Source organism: Somniosus microcephalus, chromosome 4 (genome assembly GCF_052327205.1).
Source record: "Somniosus microcephalus isolate GS21.2 chromosome 4, FLI_Smic_1.0, whole genome shotgun sequence".
Taxonomy (NCBI): Eukaryota; Metazoa; Chordata; class Chondrichthyes; order Squaliformes; family Somniosidae; genus Somniosus; species Somniosus microcephalus.
The window spans coordinates 63,698,794-63,714,782 of NC_140990.1; the positions used below are offsets into that span (position 1 = coordinate 63,698,794).

The 15,989-nt window shown below is 48.2% G+C and overlaps 1 protein-coding gene across 1 annotated transcript in view; it reads right to left on the bottom strand.

Annotated features, from left to right (window-relative positions):
- Positions 1-9,046: 9,046 nt before the first annotated feature.
- LOC147119061 (uncharacterized) overlaps positions 9,047-15,989 on the bottom strand; it is a 39,958-nt gene continuing 33,015 nt past the window's right edge. Inside the window, exon 3 of the mRNA XM_085984760.1 lies at positions 9,047-9,486. Within this exon, the coding sequence (XP_085840886.1) occupies positions 9,047-9,486 (440 nt within the window). The remainder of the gene's footprint in view (positions 9,487-15,989) is intronic.

The window sequence follows — 15,989 nt, forward strand, 5'->3', positions numbered from 1 at the left end:
ACTGTGGGATTGGTTTATGTCAGACAGGAGGAGATTGGTGTCAGTGACTGTGGGGTTGGTTTATATCAGACAGGAGGAGATTGGTGTCAGTGACTGTGGTGTTGGTTTATATCAGACAGGAGGAGATTGGTGTCAGTGACTGGGGTCAGTTTATATCAGACAGGAGGAGATTGGTGTCAGTGACTGTGGGGTTGGTTTATATCAGACAGGAGGAGATTGGTGTCAGTGACTGTGGGGTTGGTTTATATCAGACAGGAGGAGATTGGTGTCAGTGACTGGGGTCAGTTTATATCAGACAGGAGATTGGTGTCAGTGACTTAGGGGCTGGTTTATATCAGACAGGAGGAGATTGGTGTCAGTGACTGTGGGGTTGGTTTATATCAGACAGGAGGAGATTGGAGTCAGTGACTGTGGGGTTGGTTTATATCAGACAGGAGGAGATTGGTGTAAGTGACTGTGGGGTTGGTTTATATCAGACAGGGGGAGATTGGTGTCAGTGACTGGTGTTGGTTTATATCAGACAGGAGGAGATTGGTGTCAGTGACAGTGGGGCTGGTTTATATCAGACAGGAGGAGATTGGTTTCAGTGACTGTGGGGCTGGTTTATATCAGACAGGAGGAGATTGGTTTCAGTGACTGGGGTTGGTTTTTATCAGACAGGAGATTGGTGTCAGTGACTGTGGGGTTGGTTTATATCAGACAGGAGGAGATTGGTTTCAGTGACTGGGGTTGGTTTTTATCAGACAGGAGGAGATTGGTGTCAGTGACTGTGGGGCTGGTTTATATCAGACAGGAGGAGACTGGGGTCAGTGACTGGTTGGTTGGACAGGATAAACTAGTCAAAGTTGGAGAAGATATGGTATTCCTATATTTAACGACTGTGGTAGAAAATATTTTTTTTATTCATTCATGTGATGTGGGCGTCGCTGGATGGCCCAGTGTTTATTACCCATCCCTAATTGCCCTTGAGAAGGTGGTGGTGAGCCGCCACCTTGAACCACTGCAGTCCGTGTGGTGAAGGTGCTCCCACAGTGCTGTTAGGGAGTTCCAGGATTTTGACCCAGCGACGATGAAGGACCGGCGATATATTTCCATGTCGGGATGGTGTGTGACTTGGAGGGGAGCTTGGAGGTGCTGGTGTTCCCCTGCGCCTGCTGCCTCGTCCCTCTGGGTGGTGGAGGTGGCGGGTTTGGGAGGTGCTGCCGAAGAAGCCTTGGCGAGTTGCTGCAGCGCCTCTTGTCGATCAGCGGGTCTCAACCGGGGTCCGTGAGAAGGTTTCAAGGGGTGGGCCCAGAAACTCTCTCCCTCTTTCATTCTTTCTCTCACAAACAGCCCTCACACCGGGCGTCGGCTCAGTTCCCATTGAGCAGCTGCGGGGGAAGCGATGTGGGGCGCGATGGGGCCAAGGCTGTGGAAGCCGCCCCTCGCTCGCTGCCAATTGGGTTGATCCAGATTCGCATCATCTCCATCCAGCCTGTTGCCCCCATCTCCCCCCTTCCCCCCTACAAATCCAGGCTGGGGTTTATTGGAGGGTGGGGCCATTCCCAATCCCAGGAGCCCAGCCCGTTAAACACCTTCTCCCACTCGAACAGGAGCAGTGCGCAGGCACAATTTGCAGGACCTGCAGCTCCAGCCGCCGCTCGCCCCCACACCAGGCGGCGCCACTGAGCAGGACAGCCCGCGGCCCCGGGGATTGGTCCCGTCAACTGTCAATCAAAGGCCAGCAGCCAATCCGCTTGACCCAGCTCCCGCCTCCAACCGCCGTCCATTGTTGGGGCGAAATTCAAAGCGCCCATAGCGGGAGCTCAAACTGTCAATCAAAGGCCAGCCCCGCCCACTGCACACTGCTCACTCTCCGATTGGTGGCTGCCGGGATGGGCGGGATGATAAAGCGCCAATCAGTGCACTCCCCGCCTCCGCCTGGGCTTTGCTCAGGTGAGCAGATCACGTGGGCTGGAAGAAAGGCGGCCACAAGGCAGCTTGTGAGGTCACTGGGCCTCTTGTATAGGAGAATCAAGGGGGAGGGAGTTTAAAACATACTATTACCGCACTTAATCGCCAAATAACTATTTATTTCAAAAAATAAAGCACAGTGATTTCAAATGGGAAGACTTAGATTCATAGAGAGGCTTCTGTGATTGCAGGATGTCCCAAAGCGCTTTACAGACAATGGATACTTGTGTTGTGTTACGGGGGTCCGGGGAATTTTTATAACACAGGAGGGGCCTCAGAGAACCCCTGATCTACACTGTCCCATCAAACACTCCCAGCGCAGATACAGCACGGGTTAGATATAGAGTAAAGCTCCCTCTACACTGACCCATCAAACACTCCCAGGACAGGTACAGCACAGGTTAGATACAGATACAGAGTAAAGCTCCTTCTACACTGTCCCATCAAACACTCCCAGGGCAGGTACAGCACGGGTTAGATACAGAGTAAAGCTCCCTCTACACTGTCCCATCAAACACTCCCAGGGCAGGTACAGGGGCGTGTTACTGATACCTTCCCTGGATACCAAGGCTAGGAGAGGCACCCTGGATGGTATGGGGAGCTGGGATTTGTCTCTTATGCTGGGACTTTTTTTGAGGATGCAAGTGGTAGAATAGATAAGGGAGAACCAGTGGATGTGGTGCATTTGGACTTTCAGAAGGCTTTTGATAAGGTCCTGCATAAGAGATTAGCGTATAAAGTTAAAGCACAAGGGATTGGGGGCAAGGTACTGACTTGGATAGAGAACTGGTTGGCAGACAGAAAGCAAAGAGTTGGAATAAACGGCTCTTTTTCCGAGTGGCAGGCAGTGACTAGTGGGGTACCGCAGGGATCGGTCCTTGGACCCCAGCTATACACAATATATATTAATGATCTAGACGAGGGAACTAGATGTAATATCTCCAAGTTTGCAGACAACACAAAGCTGGGTGGGCGTGTGTGCTGTGAGGAGGATGCCGAGAAACTCCAGTATGATTTGGACAGGTTGGGTGATTGGGCAGATACATGGCAGATGCAGTATAATGTGGATAAATGCGAGGTTATCCACTTTGGTGGCAAAAACAGGAAGGCAGTTTATTATCTGAACGGCAATAGATTGGGAGAAGGGGAAGTGCAACGAGACCTGGGTTTCCTTGTGCACCAGTCGCTGAAGGTAAGCATGCAGGTGCAGCAGGCGGTTAAGAAGGCAAATGGTATGTTGGCCCTCGTAGCGAGAGGATTCGAGTACAGGAACAAGGATGTTTTGCTGCAGTTGTACAGGGCCTTGGTGAGACCACATCTTGAGTATTGTGTGCAGTTTTGGTCGCCTTATCTGAGGAAGGATGTTCTTGCCATGGAGGGACTGCAGCGAAGATTCACCAGACTGAGACCTGGGATGGCAGGAATGACATATGAGGAGAGATTGGGTCGATTGGGCTTATACTCGTTGGAGTTTAGAAGAATGAGAGGGGATCTCATTGAAACATAAAATTCTTACAGGACTCGACAGACTAAATGCAGGAAGGGTGTTCCCGATGGCGGGGAGTCCAGAACCAGGGGTCACAGTCTAAAGATAAGGGGTAAGCCATTTAGGACAGAGATGAGGAGGAATTTCTTCACCCAGGGAGTGGTGAACCTGTGGAATTCTCTACCACAGAAGGCAGTTGAGGCCAATTCATTAAATATATTCAAGAAGGAGTTAGATATATTTCTTAAGACTAAAGGGATCAAGGGATATGGGGAGAAGGCAGGGACAGGGTACAGAATTTGGATGATCACTGAAACAGATCATCTGGTCATCATCACATTGCTGTCTGTGGGAGCTTGCTGTGCACAACGTGGCTGCTGCATTTCCTACATTACAACAGTGACTGCTCTTCAAAAGTACTTCATTGGCTGTAAAGCACTTTGGGATGTCCTGAAGTTGTGAAAGGTGCTGTATGAATACAAGCCTTTCTTTAACAAAGGAGAAAAGGCCCAAAATGGAACAGTCAGTAACAGGACATCAATTAGTCTCCTCTTAGAGACATCAACGACTCGACATTAAGTATGTTTGAAACAAAGCAGATTTATTTGACTTATATCCAGAATATTAAACTCCAGCCCAATTAACATCAGCAGAAACAAACCCCAACTGTCAGAATGAACATGGTTCAGTCCTGGATGTGATTAACAGCAGCAAAAACAGCAGAGTCCAACCCCTGCAGTCACTGGTGAACTCGCTGGTGTCTCAGCAGGGTGAATGACTGAGTGAATCCCTTCCCACACACGGAGCAGGTGAACTGCCTCTCCCCAGTGTGAACTCGCTGGTGTCTCAGCAGCTGGGAGCTGTACAGAGCTCTGGTTAGAACCCACCTGGAGTATTGCGTTCAGATCTGGGCACCGCACCTTAGGAAGGATATATTGGCCTTGGAGAGGGGTCGCAGCGCTGATTCACCAGAATTATATCGGTGCTAAAAGGGTTAAATTTCCTTTAAAAAACTCAAGCAGGTTTGCAGGACGTGACCCAGACCACATAACATCAGGAGGCGGGTCATTGTCTCCGAGGCACCAGGGGAGTCACAACCACAAACAGAGGCAGGCAAATGGAATCTGCCATTTGCTGCATCAATGTGTCTGGCTCTGTTCCATGGAGGAACCGGCAGATTTCCAGTTTCACCCACCCCCCACCCTCCGATCTGCAAGCTCCCTGTCAGCCCTGGGTTAGTGGTTGGAGCTGGATATTGCACAGATGAGGCCCGGCCATCAAAATGGCTGGGTCCTCTCGCCGAGGACATTGGACAGGCAGCACCATCGCACCGCTCGCCCGATGTCCACCCAGAGTGAAAATCAGCCCCAAGAAGTCTAAACTCAGCAATCTCAGCAATGTCAAACACATCCAAGAGCCCCGATCAGCTGCAAGAAAAGGATCGACATTCCATTCTTGCCCATGTGCCAGTTGCAATTGAGCCTTTCTTTGAAAATGAGCCTGACTGAATGATCTGATCTGTGGTGTTTAATGGACTTGGGAAGCCAATCATATTTGGAAATATGAAACTGAACCCTGTATTTACTGAAAATATCAAATCTACCTTATTCAGCTGACTGATGCATCTCAATGGCAAGAGCATTGCGATAATAAAGGTTTGCAAATCAGAGCTGAATTTGATATTTCCAATAAAATCAACCTCAATGTTTCACAAATCCGAGATGTTCCAAGAGTTTTCAATGCGGAGGACCAGACTGGATGATGATAAATATTTGGACATCTCCAAGCACACTGCCTGACACTAGATTGTCCTCCACATTACAAGCTGTCTTATCCTCTTCAGCAATGCACATCTTCAAATGAGAGAAAAGGTCGTCGCGTGTCTGGGTTTCTTCCTGCACAATGGACCTCCAGTTTGTTCCCATTTGCTCACTGCATGTGAAGAGATCACTGCTTTGCTGTCAGATCACAGGCCAAATGTCAGAATTACAGCAATTGTGGTGATAAGAGTAGCTGGAACATTATTAAGGATCAGAACCAAACTATTGTCAGGAGAAATTTGCTTGGGTTGTGTTTGGAAACAGCAGGGGCTGATTTTAACCTCATGTACCCGGTGGGAAACTAATGCGATCAGATCGGCCGTTTGTTTTACACCCGCCCGATTTCACTTTCGACTGAAATCATTGGAGAGCAAAATCAGGGAAGGTGTAAAACGGGCAGGAAATTCAATCCCGTCAGGTGGGGGAGGTTCAAATTACCCCCAGCATATCTGAACTACTAAAAATGGCCAAAAGGACAATAAAATAACTATGGAAACAGCCTGAGCAGTTCCGCAGCAACACGAATCCCCAAATGGGAAGCTTTCTGCTTTTTAACCTCGTACACTATTTATCTACAAAGTACATCTCTAATTATCATCAACAGCAAGCTGCAATATCACTTATTGGAATATGATTGTTTGACTAAGTAAGAGTTTAGCCAAAGAACTACCTGCAGTTATTTTACAAATATAGTATTTTCTTACTTTAAGCAAATCCTTTGAAGTTTTCGTTTGGCTTTTACTTTTTGTGTGTTTTTTTCTCTCTTTAGGTCCCTGCACACAACCAAAGCATTCTCAGCTGAGGGAACAGGTGGGCACCTTGCTCTGACCCTGCTGTTCTACTGTGACCCGTGGGGTCTCACCCTCCAAACGTACTTCCTTGCGGGGACACGCTCACTTTCTGTTGACCCCCCTCTTTCTTCCCGACAGTCCAGTGGGGATTAAGGATTTGCAGTGTGAGGGAGAATGGGCATAAACCCACATCCCACCATTCTTTGGTGCCATTTGTTGAACTGGCATGCTGTGCCCATCTCGGTGGCATAGTGGTTAGCACTGTTGCCTCACAGCGCCAGGGACCAGGGTTCAAATCCGGCCTCGGGTGACTGTCTGTGTGGAGTTTGCACATTCTCCCCGTGTTTGCGTGGGTTTTCTCCGGGTGCTCCGGTTTCCTCCCACAGTCCAAAGATGTGCAGGTTAGGTTGATTGGCCATGATAAAAAAAATTAAAAATTGACCCTTAGTGTTAGGGGGGATTAAATACGTGGGGTTACGGGGATAGGGCTTGGGTGGGATGGCTGTCGGTATAGGGACCGGGTGCTAGGGTTTGGATGATCAGCCATGATCTCGTTGAATGGCGGAGCAGGCTCAAAGGGCCGAGTGGCCTGCTCCTGCTCCTATCTTCTATGTTTCTATGCTTCTGACGTTCTTCAGTTTTTTGAAGCAGAAACAGTGTCCACAAAGAGTTACTTGTGTTTCAAAAGACTCGAGCCGCTCAGCCAAACAGCCACATGGACTTTCAGTCCAACATATAATCCATCGATCGATCGATCACTCATTTCATTCATTTAGTAATGGCAGATTTTACTATCTTACACCACATTCTGTGTATTTAAGATAGTATCTGAGGACTATCTGAATTGATGTTGATAAATTATTGGGAGGGTAGAAGTGGTGCGATGCTCAACACTAAGAGTTGGACTGTTTCCGACTCACCAATTGAACACTTTGCTCTCACCAACGTGCGCGGGCCCTTTAAATGTGCTGCGCGGTTACTCTCCCAGCGGCAGGAGCTGGTGAGCGGCCTGCGCGGGGCCTCGCCATTGCTGCGCCACCGTGCAGCCGCGTACCTTAGGGGCAACATTGGTGTGCGGCCCTCAACAGCTAACCACAACTTGTTAAGTGGCCCTCCAGCCCAAATCATTGCCCACCCCTGCCCGAAACCATCTTTAACTGGATTCTGCCTCCTGACGGAGCTGGGAAAGATTTTGCCATTATTACCACAATTGAGCACCATCTTCTTTTCCAAATATCTCTGAGCTTCTCTAATGGCTGCTTTTGTCTCCCTCAACTGTGGGTGATATTTCTCTCTATTCTCCTGTAAACTGAATTCATCTTGATCTCAACTGGGTTCAATGTAAGATAAATGTAAGAAGTCACACAACACCAGGTTATAGTCCAATAGTTTTATTTGAAATCACAATCTTTCGGAGCACTGATCTCCACGTCAGGTGAAGTGGAGAGATGCATAAAGACATAGCTTATATAGTCGGAGAATAATGCCAGATGATTACAGGTAATCTTTCTAACTGCCATTTATCACACCTCGGCAGAGATAATCACAGCAATTAAAGGTGTGAATGGTGTCCAAACAGGTCAGTCAGGAAAACATTACATCAAAGAACAATGAGGTGGGGTCACAAGGGGTCAAATGTTGCAGATGCTGGGGTCTGTATGAAAAACAAAAAAAACAAAAAAACATTTTTTTTTGCTGGAAATCACACCTCGCTAAGGCCATCCCCACGCCTCCACTACTCGCCTTCAAACAGCCGCTTAACCTCAAACAGACCATCGTTCGCAGCAAATTACCCAGCTTTCAGGAGAACAGCGACCACGACAACACACAACCCTGCCACGGCAACCTCTGCAAGACATGCCAGATCATCAACACAGATACCATCATCACACGTGAGGACACCACCCACCAGGTACATGGTGCATACTCATGTGACTCGGCCAACGTTGTCTACCTCATACGTTGCAGGAAAGGATGCCACGGAGCATGGTACATCGGTGAGACCATGCAGACACTGCGACAACGGATGAACGGACACCGCGCAAGAATCGCCAGGCAGGAGTGTTCCCTCCCAGTCGGGGAACACTTCAGCAGTCAAGGACATTCAGTCTCCAATCTTTGGGTAAGCATTCTCCAAGGCGGCCTTCAAGACACACGACAACGCAAAATCGTAGAGCAGAAACTGATAGCCAAGTTTCGCACTCATGAGGACAGCCTCAAACGGGACCTTGGGTTCATGTCACGCTACATGTAACCCCACCTGATGTAGGGTCATCCAGACTCAAGTCGTCGTTGGCTTGTTCTCTCTACACAGATGCGGCCGGACCTGCTGTGATTTCCAGCAAAAAAATGTTTTTTTCTGTTTTTTGTTTTTCATACAGACCCCAGCATCTGCAACATTTGACCCCTTGTGACCCCACCTCATTGTTCTTTGATGTAATGTTTTCCTGACTGACCTGTTTGGACACCATTCACACCTTTGATTGCTGTGATTATCTCTGCCGAGATGTGATAAATGGCAGTTAGAAAGATTACCTGTAATCATCTGACTATATAAGTTGTGTCTTTATGCATCTCTCCACTTCACCTGATGAAGGATCAATGCTTCGAAAGCTTGTGATTTCAAATAAAACTGTTGGATTATAACCTGGTGTTGTGTGACTTCTTACATTTGTCCACCCCAGTCCAACACCGGCATCTCCACACAATGTAAGATAGTTCAGGGAGTCAGGCATCATTCACCCCTAGACCTACGCTGCCCGGTAGAACCCCAGTCATTTCCTCAGTAAGGATTCCTCTGGTTCCTCACCATATATTTGTCAGGATACCGAACCCAGCTTTCTTACTGTCCACTCCTGGAGGCCCCACTCCCTGAGCCTTCAGAAGGGTCAGTGGTGGAGTTCAACAGCAGGAGTGACCCCAACTGTTAGAGTGAACATGATTCAGTCCTGGATGTGATTAACAGCAGCATTAACAGCAGAATCCAACACCTGCAGTCACTTGTGAACTCGCTGGTGTGTCAGCAGGTTGTATGACCGAGTGAATCCCTTCCCACACTCGGAACAGGTGAATGGCCTCTCCCCAGTGTGAGTACGCTGGTGTCTCAGCAGGATGGAGCTCTGAGTGAATCCCTTCCCACACACTGAGCAGGTGAATGGCCTCTCCCTAGAGTGAACTCGCTGGTGTGCCAGCAGGCTGCAGTTCTGAGTGAATCCCTTACCACACACTGAGCAGGTGAACAGCCTCTCCCTAGTGTGAACTCGCTGGTGTGTCAGCAGGCTGGAGTTCTGAGTGAATCCCTTCCCACACACTGAGCAGGTGAACGGCCTCTCCCCGGTGTGAACTCGCTGGTGTGTCAGTAGGTGGGATGAATTTGTGAATCCCTTCCCACACACGGAGCAGGTGAACGGCCTCTCCCCAGTGTGAACTCGCTGGTGTGTCAGAAAGGTGGTTGAATTTGTGAATCCTTTCCCACACACTGAGCAGGTGAATGGCCTCTCCCCAGAATGAATTCCCTGGTGTGGCAGCAGATCCCTTTTGCTTTTAAAGCTTTTCTCACAGTCAGAACATTTAAAAGGTCTCATGTTTGTGTGAACAAGTTGGTGTCTCAGTAGCTGGGATGACTGAGTGAGTCCCTTCTCACACACGGAGCAGGTGAACGGCCTCTCCCCAGTGTGAACTCGCTGGTGTGTCAGCAGGTCACTTGACTGAGTGAATCCAATCCCACACACAGAGCAGGTGAATGGTCTCTCCCCGGTGTGACTGCGCCGATGAACTTCCAGCTGATACGGGTAATCAAATCCTTTCCCACAGTCCCCACATTTCCATGGTTTCTCCCCGGTGTGACTGCGCTTGTGTTTCGCCAGGCCAGAGGATCGACTGAATCCTTGCCCACACACAGAACACGTGTACGGTTTCTCCCCACTGTGAATGGTGCTTTTTACTTCCATGTTATGTTTGATGATATTCAGGTCCTGATGAATAGAGTGACTCTGTCAGATCTTGATGTGATGTTCGAGTTAAAATTTCCCGTCTACAAATCCTGCCCTTCGAATACCCTGTAAAATGAATATAATACAAGAAAAAGGGAGCATGAGAGAGAACCCACAAAAACACAAAGACAGGTTGTGAAATTGAGCTCAATGAATCTGGGAATTTGTGGGGCCGGTACCAGAAAAAAAGTAACGATGAAAGCTGCCGGATTGTCGTAAAATCCCAACTGGTTCACTAATGTCCCTCAGGGATATGGGGATCGGGCGGGAAAGTCAAGTTGAGGTCGAAGATCAGCCATGATCTTATTGAATGGCAGAGCAGGCTCGAGGAATAAACGGCTATTTTTCCAAGTGGCAGGCAGTGACTAGTGGGGTACCGCAGGGATCGGTCCTTGGACCCCAGCTATTCACAATATATATTAATGATCTGGACGAGGGAACTAGATGTAATATCTCCAAGTTGCAGATAACACAAAGCTGGGTGGACATGTGTGCTGCGAGGAGGATGCCGAGAAACTCCAGTATGATTTGGACAGGTTGGGTGATTGGACAGAAGCATGGCAGATGCAATATAACATGGATAAATGCGAGGTTATCCACTTTGGTGTCAAAAACAAGAAGTCAGATTATTATCTGAATGACAATAGATTGGAAGAAGGGGAAGTGCAACGAGACCTGGGTGTCCTTGTGCACCAGTCGCTGAAGGTAAGCATGCAGGTGCAGCAGGCGGTTAAGAAGGCAAATGGTATGTTGGCCTTCGTAGCGAGAGGGTTTGAGTACAGGAACAAGGATGTCTTGCTGCAGTTGTACAGGGCCTTGGTGAGACCACATCTTGAGTATTGTGTGCAGGTTTGGTCGCCTTATTTGAGGAAGGATGTTCTTGCCATGGAAGGAGTGCAGCAAAGATTCACCAGGCTGATACCTGGGATGGCAGGAATGACATATGAGAGATTGGGTCGATTGGGCTTATACTCACTGGAGTTTAGAAGAATGAGAGGGGATCTCATTGAAACGTATAAAATTCTAACAGGGCTAGACAGACTAGATGCAGGAAGGATGTTCCCGATGGTCGGGGAGTCCAGAACCAGGGGTCACAGTCTAAGGATAAGGGGTAAGCCATTTAGGACAGAGAAGAGGAGGAATTTCTTTACCCAGAGTGTTGAACCTGTGGAATTCTCTACCACAGAAGGCAGTAGAGGCCAATTCATTAAATATATTCAAGAAGGAGTAAGATATATTTCTTAAGGCTAAAGGGATCAAGGGATATGGGGAGAAAACAGGGACAGGGTACTGAATTTGGATGATCAGCCATGATCGCATTGAATGGCAGAGCAGGCTCGAGGGGCCGTATGGCCTACTCCTGCTCCTAATTCTTGTGTTCTTATGGAAGGGAACCTGCCACCCTACCTGTCCCACAATTTCTACCACCTAGAAGGAAATGAGCAGCAGATGCATGGGAACACCATCATCTACAATTGACACACCATCCTGACTTAGACATATATCGTCATTCCTTCATTGTCACTGGGTCAAAATCCTGGAACTCCCTCCCTAACAGCACTGTGGGAGCACCTTCACCACACGGACTGCAGCGGCTCAAGAAGGCGGCTCACCACCACCTTCTAAATGGGGAACGAGGGATGGGTAATAAATACTGGCCTTACCAGCGACGCCCACATCTCAAGAATTAATAAAAAACTCTGCATATGTAAAATAGATTAAAAGCCTTTACAGAAATACTTGTTCCTAAAACAATAATCTTTTACATTGTAGGGACAGTGACTGTTTAACAACCGAATCTCCCCCAGAATCCACCTCCCTTGACAGTCTCACATTGAAAATTGTTGGGTCCTCCTGGGCTCAGAAGTACTGGGGGTTAAACCCAGCAGCTTCACCTCCATCTCCACTCCAGCTCAAACTGAAGCAACAAAAAGACCTACACAGGCGGCCAGGGACCGACTTCCGCATCCAGCGCCTGCCCTGATACAAGCCGGCTCTGGATTGGCGGCTCTGCTGTGTCGATCCAGTTGTGGTTTCTCCTGTCCGGGTTTCCTGGTGCCGCGCTCATCAGTCACCTGACAACCCATTGTTAGCGGACGCGCATTATCCTCGGTCCCAGGGACCGCTTCAGGAGAGAAGATTGCCGCGCATGCGCTGTGCTGCAGGGGGAACCCGTCTGTCTTTCCTCCACCAAGATGGCGGCGCGTAACCCGGGCATGTCACCGAGAAAAAGCCTCACCATTGCCGTCCGGTGGAACACGTTCGGCAGCTGGATCTCATTCAGGCCTGAGGCCGTTCTCCAACTTTATAAACCCTGCGGCGTGGCCTACCCGCAGTTTATTAATCTCCCGACCCCGCTCCCGCCGACCTGCAGCTCCGCCAGGCGGCCGCGCGGTGTTTTCTGGGTAACGTCGGCGAGGGACACGTGACCGGGGCCCGCGGCATGATTGACGGGAGTTTCCGACCAATAGGGAGCGAGTGGGGCGGGGCTGGAGGAGCGAACCGGCGGCGGGTCCTCCAACCAATCGTGGAGCCCGAGGGGTGGGACTAGCGCCGGCTGATTGTCTGATCCGCAGGGCAGCGAGTTTCTCCAGTCCCTTGTTCAGGGCCCGGGGCCAGGGGAGGCTGTGGGCCTTTATTCCCCTTATTGGACACAAGGCTCTTTGTCTCACAACACACTGGCTCAGGTTTTAATGGAGACTTTTTAAATTCATGAATAAAAGCAGATAAACCCCGTGCTTCTGTGGAACAAACTTTTTAATATTTGGGAGTAAAAGTACAAGTTTCTTTCCCTCTGGGGAATTTATTATTAGTTTCAGGAAACAACAACAACCACTTGTATTTATAAAGCACCTTTAATGTAGTAAAACATCCCAAGGCTCTTTACAGGATCGTTATAAAACAAAATTTGACACCAAGCCACATAAGGAGATATTCTGGCAGACGACCAAAAGCTTGGTCAAAGAGGTAGGTTTTAAGGAGCATCTTAAAGAAGGAGAGAGAGGTAGAGTGATGGAGAGGTTTAGGGAAGGAATTCCAGAGCCTAGGGCCCAGGCAACTGAAGGCACGGCCAACAATGGTGGAGCGACTAAAATCGGGGATGCTCAAGAGGCCGGAATTAGAGGAGTGCAGATATCTCGGGAGTGGGGGGTTGTGGAGCTCGAAGAGATTACAGAGATAGGGAGGGGCAAGGCCACGGAGGGATTTGAAAACAAGGACGAGAATTTTAAGGATGAGACAGTTGAGGAAAAGCAGGGAGTGGGGAGGGTCAAACCCTTATGGTACAGGGTCGCTAATTCTGTTCTGCGACACTTACTGGGACAGATTGTATCTCCCCCTCTCCTCCACACAGGGATTTGTGGTAGTTAAAGGGACAGTGATTCTCCTTGTTCTGTGAGATTGTAATTAAAGGGACACTACTCTGAGATGGCTGCGAACCTTTAGTGCTGCCAGCCTTTCTAAAACATCTTGCTTTCTTTGAAGATCTGTGTGAACTTGCTGTTGACTCAGCAGGTTGGATGACCTCTGAAACCTCTTTGCACAGTCAGATCATTTAAAGGGTCTCTCATCGGTTCTGGGGCAGGAGGGATCTGGTTAACAGTGATCACAATATCATTAGTTTGTCCAGGAAAACAGTGAATGACCAATGGCAGGCCTTCAAGGCTGAGATAGTTCGGGTACAAACCAAGCATATTCCCATAAGGAGGAAAGATGGAGCGTCCAAAGCTCGAGCTCCCGATGACAAAGGATATCGAGGTTAGAATAAAACAGAAAAAGGAGGTTTACGACAAATGTCAGGTACAGAATACAGTCAAAAACCAGGCAGAATACAGAGAGTGTGGGGGAAAATGAAACAGGATATAACGGCAAAGAGACAATATGAGAAAAGATTAGCGGGTAACATAAAAGAAAACCCAAAAATCTTCTATAAACATATGAAAAGTAAAAGGATAGTTAAAGGAATGGTGGGGCCGATTAGGGACCAAATAGGAGCTCATCATACGGAGGCAGAGGGCGTGGCTGAGGTACTGAATGAGTACTTAGCATCTGTCTTCACAAAAGAAGAGGATGAAGTTAATGTCACAGTAGAGGAGGGGGGAGTAGAGAAACTGGATAAAAATAGATAGAAAGGAGGTGCTAAATAGGTTGTCATCACTCAAAGTTAACAAGTCACCGGTCCAGATGCGATGCATCCTAGGTTGCTGAGGGAAGCTAGGGTGGAGATAGCAGAAGCTCCGACCACAATCTTTCTCCCTCAGATATATGGGAGTGGTGCCAGAAGACTGGAGGATTGCAAATGTTACACCCTGTTTAAAAAAGGGGAGAGGGATAAACCTGGTAACTGCAGGCCAATCAGTCTAATGTCAGTGATGGGTGAACGACTAGAGACCATTGTCAAGGACAAAATTAATTCTCACTTGGAGAAGCATGGGTTAATAAGGGGCAGCCAGTGTGGATTTGTTAAAGGTAAATCGTGTCTGACTAACCTGATTGAGTTCTTTGATGAAGTAACAGAGGGTTGATGAAGGTAGTGCAGCAGATGTTGTATATATGGACTTTTAAAAGGCATTTGATAAAGTACCACACAAGAGACTCACTCGGAAAATAGAAGCACAGGGAATTAAAGGGCTGATGGTAATTTGGGTATAATTGGCTCAGGGAGAGGAGGCAGTGAGCTGTGCTGAGGGATGTTTCTCTGACTGGAGGGAAGTATGCAGTGGGTTCCCCCAGGGTTCGGGATTAGGACCATTGTTTTTCTTGTTATATATAACTGACCTGGACTTGGGTATAGGTGTAAAATTTCAAAGTTTACGGATGATACAAAACTTGGCAATGTAGTAAATAGTGAGCATAGTAGTAGCAGACTTCAGGAGGACAGAGACAGACTGTGAAATGAGCAGACACAAGGCAGATGAAATTAAATGAGGATAAGTGTGAAGTGATGCACTTTGGGAGAAACAACAGGGAGAGGCCGTATAATCTAAATGGAACTATTTTGAGGGGGTGCAAGAGCAGAGGGACCTGGGGGTCCATATTCACAAATCTTTGAAAGTGCCACGGCAAGTTGGTGAGGCGGTTCAGAAAGCGTATGGGATACTTGGCTTTGTAAATAGGGCCATTGAATACAAAAACAAGGAAGTTACACTAAACCTTTACAAATCACTAGTTAGGAACATAGGACAGGAGGAGGCCATTCAGCCCCTCGAGCCTGTTCCACCATACAATGAGATCATGGCTGATCTGCGACCTAACTCCATTCACCCGCCTTTGGCCCATATCCCTTAATACCTTTGGGTAACAAAAACCTATCAATCTCAGATTTAAAATTAACAATTGATCTCGCATCAATTGCCATTTGCGGAAGAGAGTTCCAAACTTCTACTACCCTTTGTGTGTAGAAGTGTTTCCGAGTTTCACTCCTGAAAGGTCTGGCTCTAATTTTTAGACTATGCCCCCAGTCCTAGAATCCCCAACCAGCGGAAATAGTTTCTCTCCATCTACCCTATCTGTTCCCCTTAATATCCTGAAAACTTCCATCAGATCACACCTTAACCTTCTAAATTCCAGGGAATACAACCCTAATTTGTGTAATCTCTCCTCGTAACTTAACCCTTGAAGTCCAGGTATCATTCTGGTAAACCTACGCTGCACTCCCTCCAAGGCCAATATATCCTTCCTAAGGTGTGGTGCCCAGAACTGCTCACAGTACTCCAGGTGTGGTCTAACCAGGGTTTTGTACAGCTGCAGGGTTTTGGCCTCAGCTGGAGTCTTGTGTACAGTTCTGGGCACCACAATTTAGGAAGGATGTCAAGGCCTTGGAGAGGGTACAGAGGAGGTTGACCAGGATGGTACCAGGGATGAGGGACTTCAGTTATGTGGAGACATTGGAGAAGCTGGGATTGTTCCCCTTAGAGCAGAGAAGGTTAAGAGGAGACCTAATAGAGGC